Raw genomic sequence first — 17,436 nt, 5'->3', positions numbered from 1 at the left:
CTGAGGATAGTAGTTCAAAGCTAGCCATGGCGGAAAACTGAAAAGCAGGAATTGGAGCTGTTGTTCAAGTGGCTAAAGGACAATGCCTAAGCCCAAGCCTAGTATTGGTGTGTTCATGTGTGTATACACACACACACACACACATACACAAAGGAAAAGAAATAGTTCTACATCTAAGTGATCATTTGTGAGCAGAAAGAGAGGCATTTTCTTGACTCCATACTTCTTTTTCTGCTCAGCCTGATGCTTCTGACAAAACTCATAATGTTAACCATTTTCCTTGTTCTGGAGATTTTTATAGTGCTTGGTCATCTTTGAAACTGTTATTTGAAAAATCTCTTGTCATTCCAGTTTTTCCTTCTTCCCTAAATTAATCAGAGATTTTCCACTTAAGAGAAATAAAAAAGAAGTGCAGAATTTTGTGCTAGGATCATCTTCTTGAAAGAACTAACCATTCCAATGAAAATAAGACACTGTTGTAACCGCCCCCTGCAGAACCTATGTGCAAATCCAAAAGGTTCTCAACATTCACACAAGTGACTCATGAGATAGCTGGCCTACAGTTAGGACACAAGTTGCTCAGAAATGTACAGGCCAGGCCTTCTCTCTGAATCACATGATTACCTGGCTACCCAAGATGATTTCCAGAAAGCAAACCACTAAAATGTTCAATTGCCTTTACATTCACTTCGCCCACCATCTTTTTCTCTTTTCCTTCTAATTTGTGTTGTAAAGATGTCACGGGGTTCCACGGTGTAGCAATGTATGACTTACTGAGCTTATGACCATTGAAAATCAATAGCATTAGGAACAGGGAGATGAGCTAATGCTAGAAGGTGAGCATTGTAAGCAGGAAATGGAAGCCAGTGGGGTTTCATTAAAAAAAAAAAAAAGCATATAAAATGTCAACATGCAAAGATGTGCAAAGTCCTATTTTACAGAAATCAAGAAGGCAGAATAATTTACTCTAGAACATGACAGGGTGCCCTGGACCCATTCAATGCACTGCCCTTACCATGATCAGTATAAGTTAGTTGCCAATAGAAATGCAGTTACATATTTTCTAATATTAATACCAGAACATACTTTAGGGTTTCAGCTTGGTACAGCACATTGTTTGCCAAGTCAATCAAGAGCAAACAAGCAAACAAGAAGAGTGAGGAGTGAATCTTGATAGATAACTTTAGATTCTAATTTGTAAATTTGCATGATAACAAGTTTCCCTTTTTCACTTTAAGTTAAAAAGAAAAGACAGGCTGTGTCTTCCTTCTGTTTTGTTTACAATGAAACTATAGGACATTGAGTGCTGGTAGCCCTAGAAGTAACTGGAGCAAATGAGTAGTTGCTATTGGAAAAATATAAATTCTGAATGGAGAAACAAACAACCGTAGGAAACCAAATTACCAAAAATGTAATTTTCTTTCGGTTATGACTTCAGATAGACTCAGTCATCCAAGTGTAAGACCCTGTAGTTAATAGTACCCTGTCATTAAGATGGCTGAAATGCCAGACAAATTGTGTGGCAGCTAGTTATTTAAGGCCCTTTGATCACCACAGCAGATGAACCATGTGGCAAAGCAGTCTATAGCTTAGCCATCACCAGAAGAGAAGAAGCTGTGTTCCATGAATGGGATCACAGTTACATAACCGTCATTTACTAGCAATCCTAACAGGACAGGTAATATTAATGAGCACTAAATATAAACACCAAGTAAGACAAAACTTGTAATAACTGATATGCTTAAGCTTTCATTTACACGTGGCATGAACCATATATATTGACATATATATGCCCAACCATATATATTGACATATATATGCCATATATATGTATATATTATACATATATGTACATACACTCACACATCCACACAGCCATATATAAGTATAGGTTACAAACTCCCCAGGATTTTACAGAACAGGAAAATAAATAAGGCAACAGTGAACTTCACACACTGAACTTCAGAAGTGGGGGGAAAAAAAAGCACCGTAAGATGATAAATAGTAAATTAACACAATAAAAACTTTATTTTTTTTCAAACATTCAATAATCCAAACAGACTGCAATTTACTGTGATTGCTTCTGACCACAGATCAAATAAGCCTCTCACTAACTCTGTTATCTTCTCCTAAGAGGTATAAAGAGATCCTTAGTCAAGATGAATTTCTCTTAAGAGACCCTATCCAATGGCTGTTCAGGGGAACAGAATATACTTGAGATATTCTTACCCTACTTTGTCAGAGCAGGGGTTTGAGTCAGAGCTTCTTGGGCTTACAAGTGCAGTAATACTCGAGCCACACCCCCAACCCTAGTTACTTTCCTTCTTTGACCGGAGCAAACAACAGGACTTCAGGACTTTCTTCCCCTCGCCTGAGGGGAAGAATCAGTTGGAGGGAGAATTAGAACATGACAATCCTGATTTCACTTATAAATCATTCACGATCAGATACTTCAGCTAAAAAAAATATATATATATATATCCATCTTTGTCATTTTACCAGATCCAGATCCAGGCAATCCCTGGCTCCAAAACAGGTCCACTGGGTCTCGGGTCTTTAAGTAAGAAGCAATGAGGCTCACAGGATTGTCCAGCTTGTTCATTTGCATTTCAGAGGGTGCATCAAGCAGGCTCAGACCTAAGTGCCTGGCTAGCAAATGTGCTTGGCCTTCTGTGATCACACAGCAGCTTCTATTTCAGTATTAGAAACGTCTTTGCCTCTCTGCATGGAGCTCCCACACGTACTCATTAGACCCCTCTGCCCCACCACATCCCACAGGGGCTGCTAATTACTGGCTTTACTCCATTTAGTCTCATTTCTGATTTAATTACGTACACTAAGCCCTAATGAAAAAGTACAATATGGCTTCTCTTACCTTGGCATTCTCCATTCTGCTCCTCATGCCCAGCATTGCACAGGCAATTGCCAATTGGTACCAACCATTCACCATCTGCCCCACAGTACATTTTTGGCACATCCTTCTCCTCTGAGTTGTTGACACAGGAGCCTCGAACTTCCACCAGGGAAGAGGTGTCAGCCCCGGTGATGGTGTCTGGAAACTGGGCAAGATTGCGAACCGTCAGGGGGCATTTCTTGTAGAACACACGGACCGACACCAGGGCGATGCAGGCTCCGACATCCTGAAAAGCCAGGTAGAAGCCCTTTTTGCTCAGCGGCCCCACATCCCGGATCTCGGTGTTCAGCTTCATGATTCTGTCGCCAATGTCCACTTGGGTGAAGCTCTCATCAGCTGCAATGGTGTCGATCTTGCCAAATTGGCTCTCTCTGATGAAACGCTCCTTGTCATTGTCCGACTCATAGTAGTACAGGTTAAATGTCTCCTTGCAAGTCCCCATGACACCAGGAAGACTGTTACAGTCCCTCAAGGTAAACTTAATCTCAATGTACACCCTCTGAGCCCCTTCCCGGGTAATCCAGTCAGTTCTCAGCCAGTTATTCTGGCTGGGTTCCATCACATTGCACACTTGGTAGGTTCGAATGGGTGTGTTTTTTTCATCCATAATGCTCACTTCCTCCCACTGCAAAGATCCAAAGGAAATATATCAGTTCCAGAGTTCTCTCATACAGTGAATTGTCCGTTCTAATTTACAGTCATAGGACACTTTCCACAATGAGGAAAACTCCTGCATTACTGATCCTAATAAATAAAGCATCTAATGAAATGGAGACCAGAAAATCTTTTATTGAGGAAATACTGTTGTGTGTGTGTGTGCGCACACGTGTGTTTAATTCTTTCACTCTTTTGCCTATGTGAAGAATCAAGAATGGATTGATTGCCTGTGTTCTCAAGCAGTTTCTCAAGGTGTTCGGATCACCTCAAGTTCACCTATTACAACAGCTACAGTTTCAAGTGGCAACAGTTCAGATTCACTCATCAATGAAAAAGCGAGTATGCAGAGTGTTTCAAGCACTAAACAGAAACCTGCAAATTAAGAGCAGGAAGAGCAGAACTTGCCAGAGGAAGACAATTATCAGTTAATTAGTGGTGTTCCTGTCAGAACTTTGCTCTCTAATACCTAAGAAAAGATGGCAAATTGATTTTTTTGGCACCATCACTACTCTTTAAAGGGGAAAAGAAAATCCCATGATTCTGGCTTCTCTAATCCTCAAGACAGTAAATTTTATGGTTGGGTTTCCTAAACACTCCGTGTCACACAAGTAGAAATGCCAGAGCATGCATTCAATTAAAAAAAAATTTGTGCATGCTCTTATTGTTTAAAATGAAAACACACCAGTAAACAAGACTGAAAGTGTGTTTTGCTTCCAAGGAATGAGTGAATACTGAAACTAAGTTAGCGGTGATCTTTATGACTGGAAGTCCGAACAAGAAAAATTAAAGGAGCCCAGTAGTGTGTTTCTTTGCATTCTCCTTCAGAACACAAAGATATTGCTGGTAGAGCAACCTGAATTCGGAGGAATTCACTATGATCGAAGTGATAAGCTCTCTCTCATCTCATCCTAGCTTTTAAAAATGGAGTTCTAAAAGCAGCAAGACAACCCATGTTCCTCTCTTCTCCAGCTTCTGCTGGTTTGGTAGTCAGGGTCCAATTCTTCATTAATATCTACAGTAATGCATTGATATAGATCGGGCATTCATCAGCTTAAGTACCTCACACACAATATAATTAGAAGGAGAAAAAAAGCAATAGTTTCTTCAAAATTTGTATTCTTCAATAATTCTCCACTTAAAAAGCTCTACTGAACCCAAGGAAGTCCATACCATCCTAATAATGTATCTTTTAACCAGTCTGTGCATTGGAAAACTATTAATGGATGGAAACATTACTTACTATGCAAAGGGCCATAATGTATAAAATTTTCTATTCCTTTCATCTTCTACCATTATGGAAGTTGGAACTGGGAGGAGTGAGTGCCCTGTGGTGATTAAAATTTCTTTTTATCTAGTAAGCAATAAATCACTAGTAATTTACGTATTTGGGGGAAGTTCATGTAAATCTAAAAGTAGAGCTTCACCTTCAAAAAAAAGACCTATTCAGCATGCTTCTCATCTTAGAACAAAGGGAAAACAGAAACACACATTTATCAACACAAATGAAAGCACACAGAAGTATTTCTACGGAGCCCAAGCCTGGTAACTCAGGTCTCCTGCAGATCTGTGAACGTTTCCAATCTGAATTTAATTGTCTAACCACTTTGATCAGCTCACCAGAACAATCAAGGATCTTCCCTTACTTTTGGATTTTTACAAGCAGCATTGGCAATTCAATATACCACTTTAAAAGAAGGTTGCCAAGATATTAGCAATGTGGCTATCATGAGCATATAACCTTCCAGTATTTTCCTGTTTCTGCCTAGATGTTTTCACCTAGAGTAGTGAGTTGTCTGACTATATTTTACTCCATGAAATTGTCAAATCAGGTTACATTTTAGAAATAATATCAGTCAAAACAAGTAAGTGTCATTAGCAGACAACTATCCTTTGCTCTGCCAGCTAAGATGTGAAATGTTCTAACTACAAGTAAAGATTTTTTTTTTTAGAATAAGACTCTGTGTTTTTACCTCAGCTAGAGAACTTTTAAAGACAAATTATCTTTAGTTACTTCAACCTTTTACTCTCAGCCTGAAAATGTCTTCTTTAATGATATACTCTATGAAGATTTTGTAAATTTGACACAGGTTCTCCACAGCAGTTATATTCTGGAATGACTGAATGTATTGCACACAAGTCAAATTTCATTTCTTACCTCAAATATTTAAAATGTTACATCCCTAATATTCAATGAAAATCTGTATGTAACTGTCCATGGGAAGGTCTGTGTTACATACAATATGCATATATATTCCTTTCTTCACATTCAAAAGAATGAAGCCAAGTATGTTTGCATGTGTGCATGCATGCATGCATGTGCATGCACACACACACACACACACACACACACACACACACACACACACATACTTCAAGACAAAGGAAAGACATTGTGTCTAGAAAAAAGTGGCCAGGTGCTCTTTCACTGAAAGATGTCCACCATCTATTGCATTGCATTAAGAACTTTCTAGAAATTATAGCAACCACAGATACTGTACTCTCTCACATGTGTCATTCCTTCATAGTATGGTGAAACAAAATTCTCCCTTCAAACGTAAGAATGGCCTAAAAACAGTAAGAGTTGTTAAACTTATTAATTCAAGGAAGACACCATTCATCTTCAATTTTGCTGGCAGGTTTAATACATTCTGGCCTATACAGCTATCCTCTCAGAGTAGCCTGGGAAAGACTCGCCTGAGTCAGTGACCTTTCCAGGGTATAGGATTAACAAGGAGTCTGACTCTCACCAAGATAAAGCTGTACCTTTCTTCACATTCAAAGGAAGAGGGCAATTGCCCGCGATCAGCACTGAATACAGCCTGTCTACACTGCCAGAGGCCTGTCAATCACGCTCCCTTCCTTAAAAAAAAATGGTTTTGGGTGAAGATTAGAAGTTTTCAGCAAAGACCAATCCAACAGCTGGCAGTCAAGTTCAGGCAGAACAAAACCAAAAAGCAAAACAGGAAGGCAAGGCAATCTTCATTTTACTTCAGAAGGACAAAAGGATCTGCTTTCGATTCTTTATTTTTATGATGATTTTCTTACCTAGTCTTATTTTTGAGCCACATCTTCTATAACAGCTCTTGTAAATTGTTTTTTGTTTGTTTGTTTGTTTGTCTTGTATTGTTCATTAAATTATTGGTATGGAGCACTGCTCTGGGTTCTGACAATACAATTTTTGCTTGGTATAAATTCCTCATCTTTCATTCTTAGGCTTTCAAGCATGTGAATGTCAGATGATTTGCTTAGTTTTTAAAGGATGTGAGAGTTATTTCAATTTGGCAGAAATTATAGTTACATAGTGTACTGATTTCTTTCCAAAGATGATTCATTCTGACCTGTTGTATTAAGGGGGATAGAAAATGTGGCCATTGACCTAGTAGAATCTACTAGAAGGAATAGCTAGACCTGGTATGAACTACAGAGTCCAGAAAATATGAACAAGGGATGTTGATCAACTTTTCATACTTTCTAACCAAGCCTCTGCACTTCTGTGGTCCATGCTCCAAATGCTTAACCTGCTTGTGTTTAACAGCAAAAGAGCCCAAGGATGGCATTTTCCCTGGCACAATTCACAAGGTTTCCATTCACCTGCAAGAGAAAACAGCAGCGAGGTGCCAGTGGCTCACCTATCCTAGCTACTCAAGAGGCTGAGATGTAAACATCTCAGTTTGAAACCAGCCCAGAAGAATTTTCAGGAAAGTCTGTGAGACTCTTTATCTTTATTAAGCACCTACAAATCCACAAGTGGAGCTACAAGAATGCTTGCTCCTCTTGTGAGCTTTTAAAAGAAAGCTTAAGGACAGAGCCCAGACCTTGAGCTCTACAGGAGGGGGGAGGGGAGAGAGAGAGAGAGAAAGAGAGAGAAAGAAAGAAAGAAAGAAAGGAAGGAAGGAAGGAAGGAAGGAAGGAAGGAAGGAAGGAAGGAAGGAAGGAAGGGGGGAGGAAGGGAGGGAGGCAGAGAGGAGGGAGGGAAGAGGCGCTAGTTGTGATACTAGGTAAGGAGCCTCTGGTGTCCAGTATCCCCACTCCCTTTGGGACTTCCATTCACTTTCTTCATTTGAAAGAAAAACTGCTCTAAAATTAACTCCATCAGGACTTCATGGCCATCATAGTAATAGGCATAAATTCTAATTTGGTCCCTGGCTCCTATTTCTTGTCGGTATTTTAGTTTTAAATAGGCATCGAAGTCTATGCTTCTACCAATCTCCTAATTTTGCAACCCCTTTCTGCCCTTTTGGTTTCTAGTTCTTCCATGACAGAACCATCCAAAGGGAGTATAGGATTTCTCCAACAAAGCGTAATTCACTTCATAAGCCACCATGGAAATCTAACCCCCTTGCCACAATCACCAGGAATCAAGCCATTAGGACTCAGAAAGTTGCTAATCACTGCCCTCCGCCCCTTTGCCAAGAGAGCAACTCACAACTTACCCCTCCTTCCAGAGGACTCGCTATCCACCCAAGTTCTCCTTGAACAGATCTGGAATCCAATAAAGTAACTGTATAAAAAAACAAAGAAAGAAAGAAAGAAAGAAAGGGGGTGGGAAGATAGATTAATTTCCAGTTGCAAAAAACAATAGTACAAAAACCATTTGCCTGAGTGTTCCCATATGCTTCCAGGATGCTCATATCTAACCTAATCAAAACCTAAACTGGGTCTCACTTATGTAAATAATCATTACTCACTTGATCTTCTCCCCCCTCTTTAAATCTGCAGGTTCTTATTTATTTAACTTGCTTAGCATTTAAAATTCCATCGCAGGGCTCAATTGATTCATTTTCTTTCAAAAAAAAAAAAAAGAAGGATGAATAGAGAATCTCAAGTCCAATTCAGAAAAATAAATATATCCGTGTAGGCAGTAACACTGAGGAGTAAAATCGGCATTCATCTCTGTCTGGTATCTACTAGAAGTATTTGTTTTTGCAAGCTTCGGATGACCGTATAACTCATCATCCTGTGACATTCACAAGTGAATTCTATCAGGGTACTCCAAGAGTCAGGGAAAAGGCTCTCCTAACATCTCCGCCACTCCACACCCCCCCCCCCCCCCACGCCCGCCAGTCAACCAAATAAACAGGCCCTGGATGTGGCATCTGCTGCCTTTTTAAATATCAAAGTTGCAGAAAAAGAGAATGCCAGACATGGTGGAGGATTAGAATGCAAATGTACTCCAGTCTTCCCCACATCCTACGGGGAGGACCATCCGAGGTGCGTCCTCTACCCCAGGCGGAGGAAATCACTGGTTTGGATTTTCGGTCTGGTGTGCGGCCTAATGGGTTTAATCTGCTGGTGCTACACCTAACATGGTGGCTCGGAGCTTAACGGGAAGGGGCACGCCTGCCAAACTGACTAAACCACCCCTTACCCACCCACCACCCCCCACCCCGACGCACACACCCAGGCAGGAATACGGTTAGGTACCCAAAGACACCGAAAGAGACACAATGAAGTCGAAACCTCTCCACCTTCTCTTTCCCACCGTGATCTGCAGGCCCAGGGTCGAAAGGCCCACCTCAAAGGCACCATTGGGTTATTCATTTGATCAGCTGAGGCTGGTCCTTTGGGGCTGGGGGAGGAGTGGGAATGGAAAGCCTCTATTCTTGTCCCTGGGCACCCAACTCTTATCCTCACCCGAAGGTCCCTCATTCGGCCCCCGCTTCCCCAAATCACTCCCACTGAAAGAAGGGAGTTGAAATTAGTCTCCCTCCCCTCCCTCGCCCCACTCCCCCTCAAAGGATACTGAATTCCAGGGACCTGTTAATTATTTTGAAATGTAGGACCTGCCGGGAGGGTCTCTCCAGCTCAGAGTTGCCTCCTTCCCCCCTCCCCCTCCCCCATTCTCCCTCCACGGTCCCAAGAGAAAAGCCGCGCTACTTCCATTTGGATTATGTAAGGTGGATTAGGGCACAAAGGGAACAATAAGACCCAATTTACAAAAAAAGGGAGGGAGGGGAAAGGGAGGGTAACGGGGGAGAAAAGGAAACGTGAGGAGAATTAAAAAGCAACAAAATGAATTAATTTTTCAGGGGACAGGGAGGGAAGGGGGTGCTACACCTCCCCCCTTCTTTCAAAATAAGCTTACAGCTCCATCAACGCCTTAAGAACAAAATGTAAGGCTTCCAAGTTTTGCTTCCAAGGAAAACAAACAAACAAATAACCAAAAATAAAAACCCCACATTTTAATAAGGAAAATAATCTCTACGTTTGGGGTAAGAGGTCTTAAAGGACGTCCGAACAAGTGCAGGACGCAGCGCGTTAGCTCCGCTGGGAGGAACAGCCCCAGGGACTGGTGGCGGCGGTCGGGATGGCGACAAAAACCACACCAAAAACTGGGGGTTGGGGTCGGGAGTGGGCGTGGAAGGGGTAAAGTCCCGGACCTCAGAGGCTCCCCTTTCCTCCCGAGCGGTTTCGGTGGGCAGGTGTCTGTATGACTTTCCCCGAGTCTCTCTCCGTCTGGAGAGACTGCTCTTGGGTACCGTCCGCCCAACCAAGGCTAAGTTGGTTTTTGGCTCCCTCCTTCGGAACACGGAAAATGATAGATTACACCGGGAGAGATGGACGAATGCCTGGGGAGACTGCGAAGGGATGGAGGAGACGTGGGTGGATGGATGGATGGATGGATGGATGGATGGATGGATGGATGGATGGATGGATGGATAGATGATCGGCCGTGGGAGGGCAAAGATCCGACCAGACCGAGGGAAGGCAAACGTACTTCGGCAGGAACCGAAGCTGGGAGCATCCGTGCACACACGTGGGGCACGGGGTTCACGGACACAACTTGTCCGCGTCCACGCACACACCCGCGCCACACACACACGCATTTGCGCGCGCGCGCACACACACACACACACTCACGCACGCACGCACACAGCTCGATCCTCTCGGGGGCCCCTTCGGAAATTAAACGATCCCCCAAACTCTTCCTCCGACCCCCCCCCCCATCCCGACACCCTCGGGCATGGTACAATCCGAAGGGAACCGCAAACAGCACCCGGATGGGTCCCCGTCGGTCAGGCAGTTTACCTCTGAACTAACCTAGGGAACTACGCAGGGGCGAAAAGGGAGAGAAGGCGACGGGTCCACACACACACACACACACACACACACACACACACACACACCTAGGCCGGCGATCGCACCCCACCCCCAACCCACCCCGGGGCGCCCCGCAAGAGGGAAAGGTGACGGAGACCCGCGCTGGAAATCAGGTCACCGGCGCCGGCCGGCGGTGCCCGGGCCGCTGTGCTGCGCGGCGCGGCGCGGCGCGGCGGAGCCCGGGCGGACCTCGTCCCGGGAAGCGCGGGGCTGGGGAAACTTTGCGAAGCCGGGAGCAGGGAAGGCTTCCCGAGGCCAGCCCTCCCGGAGGAGCCCCGCGCCCTGGCGGCGCTCCGGGCTGGCGTCCCCCGCGCCCGACCCCCGCGCCCGCCCCTCGCCTCGGCCCGGCCGGGGATGGGGAGGGCTGGACCTCCCCCCCTTTTCAGGTTGTTTTGTTTGGAATTCCTTGGCGTCGGGCGAGGTGCATCGCTGTCCTCGACCTGGCCTTGCGGGAGAATGCAGATAAACTTTGGCCTTTCTCTGCAAACTTGGGCAGACTGGACGGCTTTTTTCCACCCCGCACCTTTCCTTTCACGGGTCACCGCCTCGGGGGGCAGGATGCCTGGCGGGTCCTGCCTGGAAGCGGACCCCCTCGCCCCGGTCCATCCTGGCCATCCTGTCCCCGAAGCCGCCTGGCCAGGTTCTCTCCCCCCACAATCCCACCCCCCTACCCCGACCCCACCGGCCCCGCGCTCGCAGAACCCCTTCACTTGCCGATCGTCCCCCCCTACCTCTCCATATGTCCCCCCAACTGCAAAAAGGAGGCCGGGGAAGGGGGGGGGGGTCTTACCTTCATTCGCAGGGTATACCCTCGAACCGGTGACAGCGTCGCAAATCCCAAAGAGACACGAGAAGAGGACCACATAGAAAACGCCAGCCATGGTGCGCGGGTGCCCACGCCGCTCCTGCCGCTTCTATCCCAGTGGAATAAATGCTTAAGTTAGGAGAGCAGCGGGCTGAAGACATTGCCAAGAGGGCGGGCCCGGCCCGTGACGTCCTCCCGCCAGTCTGCAACTCCGGGCCAATGGCGGCGGGGGCCAGACGCGCAGGCCCCGCCCCCGGCGCGCAGCCCGCCCACCCCCACCCCAGGAGTCCCGCCCCTTTTTGCCGGGGGGGGGGCGCTGCTCGGTCTCTGGGGGCTTCCAGGCTCTCCCCTCTATCTCTCCCTCAGGGGAGTTGGGGTACGGTGGGGGGGCGGAGCGTTGAGCCTGGTCCCCGCCCCGACCCCTCTCAAGTCCTCAAACCACGTCTCCATGGTCGTGTGCCTGGAGGTCTGAAAAAGCTTCAGGAGATACGAATTGATGGTGGGCACCCCCGCACTCCACAACACCCTAAAATCTGGACAGCCCGCACCCCCACCACGGGAGGTTTCTTATTGGAGTGGCCTGAGAATAGAGTTGGCCCGCCCCTTCTCGGGGGGGGGTCCGAGGACCGTCGGGGGCGGCCCCCGCGCCCCGCACCGACCGGGCGGCGCGCTCACCCCGCACCCCTCAGCTGCTCCCCATCCCGGCCTTCACGGCGCGCCTCAGTCTGGAAGGCTTGGGGGGGGGCCGTGGCTTGTGGGTTACACATTACGGCCCGATCCCCCGCCGTCCAGAAAGCCGGGACACGGCAGTCGTCTCCCCAACGTCTAGCGCGCAGCCGGGCTCAGCCACCGTCCCCGGAGACGAGACGGGGGACCTCCAACGAGGGGACTTCGTCGCGTTCCCGGCCGGGCGGCCCGGCTCCGGGGTGTGTGCGTGTGTGTGTGTGCGTGTGTGTGTGTGTGTGTGTGTGTTCGTGGGGGGGCGAACTCTCTGGAACCCGATCTGGCGATCCCGGGGCGCAGGGGGGGCCGGTGTGCGGGCGGGTGAGGCACGCGGACCGCGCGCAGGGCGAAGCTGCCCGGAGCGGCCCCGGGGGCTCCGCGCTCCGACCCGTCCTCCCAGCCCCGCGCCGGCACGCAGGGTCCTCCAGGGCCTCAGGAGACCCCCCCCGAAACAAGAACAATCCCCACGGGGTCGTGGCCGCCCCCACCCCGGCGCCGCGGGCGTCACCGGCGACCTTCCAAGGGCACCGACTCCCAACCGGCCGAGGTCGGTGCTTCGATGGCACGGACGCCGCCACCAGAGCGCAAACCAACGACGGCCGCTCAGCCAGCGGCCGCCCGCCGGGGACCCGGCGCCGAGGCCACCGCGCGCCTAAGCCTCCGCCGTCCGAAAGGGCCCGGATTCCAGGAGACGAATCCCTTCTTCCCCCCGAGCGGCCCCTCTGTGGGCTCCCGCCGGGGCCGGGCCAGCGTGCCCCCCTCCCCCAAGTCCTCCGCATCGACCCCTCCCCATCTCCAGCCTGGGTCCCAGCGGGAGCGCGACGACGGGGAGGTGGAGGCGCCGCTCCTGCCGAGGCCGCGGCTCTCGGTGAACCACGCGCGCCACCTGCCGGCCAGACGCGGCAGTGCGGGACCCGGGGAGAAGCGTGAGCGGACAAAGACTCCCCAATCCGCGGGCACGGAGGTGATGGGCGAGCGAGCGGTTGGACCCCGGTGTCTACCCACCTGCCCGTGCCCGCCCCGCGCGCCCCGCGCCCCGCCAGCGCTCAGGCCACCTCTGCGGGGTGATGACGGGTGGCGAGGCCAGGGAGATCCGCCTGGCTTCGCGCCATCTGGATGACCCAAGATGGATTCAGAGAGCGTTTGGAGGAGAAACTTCGCTGGGGCTGCGAGAGTAGCTCGCTCGCCCCGGGTGGAAAAACCCGAATCTGAGATCCGGAGCGGCGTGTGGCTGCGGGAGGAGGGGAGAAGACCGATCGCCGTGTCCTGGACTGCGGTTCCAAATCTCGGCTCCCCCCGCCCGCCCCGATCCCCCACGCACCCCCCACCCCACCCCGGCTTCAGTGGCAAACCCCGACCTCAGCGAAATCACCTGGGCAACTTGTACTTTGACCTAAGCGAGTGCGCTGGGCGAGGCGTGGGGCCGCGGTGGCCGGGGAGCTTGCGGGGAGGGAGGCGGGATGGGGGGCTCGGGGAAGGGGGACAGCGTGGGGGTGCGTCTCCGGGGAGCGAGCTACTGACACGCCACCGGGGACGTGGATTTGCAGTTCTCCTAGCTTGCCGATTGCTCCCGAGCAAAAAGGAGGAGGGGCCTGCGCGCGCGGGATGTGGTTGCGTGTCCAGATACATTAGTGCAAAATAGCTGCACGAAGTCCATTTAAGGCATGCGGGTCTCGGCTCTTTCGTGTGTCTCCCCTGAGCTTTATTTTTTTGCAGGGAAAGAAGGTGCACGTGGGTCCCTGTGGTTTGGCACACCCGTTGAAAAGAGAAAAGAGCAATCCGAATTCTTTTTAAAACATTTTTTTTAAACAATAGCCTGCCCGGTCTCTGCTCTGCGGGGGCCCCGAGTGTTTTTATGTAGCTGTGGTTGAAAAGGAAAGGCGGCTGTCTGCCTCGGTCAAAACGGGGGAGGGAGATGCTAAAACATCGACCACTCTCCACCCGGAGTATTCAACATCTGTGGCAGCCACAGCTTCCTGGAAGCAAGATTTTCGTAGCGACAGTACACGCACCGATTCCTTGCTATTTTTCTAGGCCCCCCCCCCCCGCTTTCTTTCTTTCTTTTCATTCCAGGCCTCAGCCCAGTAGTGAGGAGAAACAACCTTGGGAGAAGCTGCTCTGTCTTGGTGAAAATCGAAATGAGCTGCCCGAAGGCTGGCTACCTAGGAGAACGGCTCTATGACAATTACTTCTAACCAGGGTGTTCCTAGGAAGACAAAATAACGTCCTTGGTCCTTCACCAACGCAGAACCCACCCTCCACCCGCCCGCAACCCAATGTTTCAGGGTCTAAAACAAATCAGTGAAGCTGTGTGCACCTAATACCATTGCTTGCAATTTTAAAAAATCACTAAGATCATATAGTTTTAAAGCAAAATAACTCCATTCTTTTGAGCAGAACGAGCTCTCACTGCTGCAAGAATTCAAGAGTACTTGGAGTCCACCAAGGAATGTATAAAAATATATCTCCTAGAAAACTTAATGAAAAAGAGGAGAGGGACACAAAGGCACAATACCTATGTACATCTGATCACATAAAATAATATTTATCGAAATGCACTCCAGGAAAGGGACACAAGAGGGTTTCTTTCCCCCTTCATTGCTGCTTTTGTTTTCTTTTCCTTTTGTTTGTTCGTTTATCTGTCTTTGGGAGGCTAAGAGGGGGCACAGAAATGGAGGGACAAAGGGTGAACAAATGCAGCCTTGGTACTCACTAGACACGGTGGAAAATGAATTATGCAACTTGTGGGTGGGAATGGGAGGAAAAAACTGGGAGAGAGCCCGGGAAGGGACATTGTCCAAAAATAAATGTACTCTTTATCTGACTTAGATAATGTAACCCCTCTGTACCTCACCTTTACAATAACAATAAAAAATACATAAAAATAATTTCAAAATTTAGATGTAGTTTTTGCTTTTTAGATACCGTGCCTACTGACCTGAGTGACAAAATACTTTGTGAATACTAAGCTGAATTAAGGTTGGATTTCTGAGGAAATGTTCATAATCTGTGAAAAAAAAATGTTTTAAAATATCACCAAGAATCCCAGGATTTCTGCCTAGAAGGGGAAGGCCAAGGTCAACAGGTCGGAAGAGTCTTGGGTCTGGAGCAAGCCATGGTAATGCTTGGAAAACCTGAGCCAAGGAAAGACCATTACTCATTATGATAGACTTCCTGGCTACTTTGGGTCTCAGTTCTGTGTGTGTGAGTGCACACACATTCACATGATGGGGCTGAGGCTATGGCTGGGGCTGGAGCTGGGCTTGAACTCAGGTCCTCAAGCTTTGGCTTGGTGTTGTTTCCCTCCGGATGTTACTATGGCACCATACACTGCCACATGAGCCACACTTTCACTTTCGGATTGTTACTGGTTAATCAGAGATGAGAGCCTTCAGATTTGTCTGCTCAAGCAGGCTTTGAACTGAGATCCCCTGATTTCATGTGGTAGCAAGATTTTTTTTTATTAGCATACATTATTTGGACAGGAAAGTTTCATTGGGACATTTGCACACTTGCACACACCATCTCCTGGTCAGTCTAACCCCTTCTATCATTCTCCCTTCCCCCTCTCCCTTCTCATTAAAACCATTTCAACAAGTCTCATTGTTCTAGTCTCATGCATGCAAATAAACTACATCCACTGTATTTGTCTTCATTCACACCACATTTGTCAGCCCTCCGCCATTCTGGTGGTGCCCAGCCTCCCAGCAGAGCCTGTGTGACTTTCTGGATTCGTTCCTTTAGTCTACACCAAGGGATTTCACCATGGGATTTCAGACATCCATACATTATATTTTGCTCAGCATAAGCCTCTTTACTGATCTCTTTTTCCCTGCCCCTATTCTAGCTTTCATTGACAGTTCTTATGCAGGCTTCATATACTATTGCGCCGTGTTTAGAAAATACTCACTTTACCACTATTATTCTTTGACTCTCACTTTCCCCTCATCCCCCTAAATGGTACCCTAGTTAGAGCCATGTTCTATGTGTGTGTATATTTACAAATAAATATATATAGGTGTATATGCAGATACCTATGAATATGTATGTTTTAAAGAGCTTCCTTTTGTGTATGAGCTAAAACACACACATTTGGCTTTTGAAGTTTGTCTTATCTAGCTCAACATGATGTTTTCCAGTGCAATTCATTTTCCTGAAATGATGATTTTCTTTGTCTTTTTGGCTTTGTAACATTTCATGATATATAGCTACATGATATATATATATATATCATATCTTTCTTTCCATTCTTTATTGGGCACTCTAATTCTATATTTTGGCTCATATAAACAAAGCTGTGGTGAACATGGGTATGCAGGTGTCTTCCTTATATAATGATTTATGCCCAGGTGAGGTCATAAAGTAGTTCAATTTTTAGTTTTTTGAGGAAGTTCCATACCGATTTCCATAGAAGTTGCATTAGTTTACATCCCCATGTTCAGTTCCTGAGAGTTGCTTTTCCCTCATATTCTCATCAGCTAGATGGATTTTCCGCCTCTGTCTTTGAATAAGTCACTTCCCTGAAATGTGACTTTCTTAACTGCAAATTTTAGATAATTATATAATTCTTCTAAATATTGAATGATTTTTATAGAGCACACAACATCTAGAATCTGGCACTTGGAAGACAGCTTCTTGTACTCTTACATAGAATGCATTAATAATTATTTAAAATATTGTTAGTTTTAAATGGGACATGTTTTGCTCAGCTTGAAGTTTTTACTCATGAGGAAACCAAGCCTTGTGATTTGTCTTTCTTACTTCTTTTCCTTTTTGCTTTTGTTTGTCCTTTAACAAACTCCTCAACTCCTGTAATAGGAAGGGAAGTAAATTTGAACTTCTCCTCTTTCATTGTCGCGTTGTGAAAGCTTAACCCCACCCCATATATTCCTGGATGCTTCCACTGGATTTGAACCTAGGGACTGTTTCTGTCTTCCAATTTCATGGTTGTAAAAATAGTAAATGAAATAAGTTAGGAAGAACCAGAAACTTGGAACCAAGTGGGGATGGTAAGCAAAATGATGTGTAATGAAATCTTCACTTTTGTCAAAATGACATTTTCTACAACAGCTGCCAAATATAGCATTTGATGGACTTTTGGAAGCCCTGGGGAAACTCAATTAGAGATTCCATCCTCTGGTATCAAGGCTGAGATGCTGCTTCTTATGCAAAGGAGAGGCAAGGCTCCTGTCCCTGGAGTGGGAACAGGACCAAAAAGATCTTGTCCTGATGGATA

At 47.2% G+C, this 17,436-nt stretch overlaps 1 protein-coding gene across 1 annotated transcript in view; it reads right to left on the bottom strand.

The window, feature by feature from the left end:
- The window catches only part of Epha4 (EPH receptor A4), a 142,804-nt gene extending 131,197 nt beyond the window's left edge, over positions 1-11,607 (bottom strand). Inside the window, exons 1-3 of the mRNA XM_042679274.1 lie at positions 11,463-11,607; positions 8,005-8,072; positions 2,876-3,539 (exon numbers count right to left, since the gene is read on the bottom strand). Of these exons, the coding sequence (XP_042535208.1) occupies positions 2,876-3,539; positions 8,005-8,072; positions 11,463-11,553 (823 nt within the window). The 5' untranslated portion in view covers positions 11,554-11,607. The remainder of the gene's footprint in view (positions 1-2,875; positions 3,540-8,004; positions 8,073-11,462) is intronic.
- Positions 11,608-17,436: the final 5,829 nt, after the last annotated feature.

Source organism: Dipodomys spectabilis, unplaced genomic scaffold, assembly GCF_019054845.1.
Source record: "Dipodomys spectabilis isolate Male_0828 unplaced genomic scaffold, ASM1905484v1 ptg000051l, whole genome shotgun sequence".
NCBI lineage: Eukaryota > Metazoa > Chordata > Mammalia > Rodentia > Heteromyidae > Dipodomys > Dipodomys spectabilis.
The sequence above is the reverse complement of the archived record's forward strand: the minus strand, read 5'-3'. Positions and strand labels throughout refer to the sequence as shown.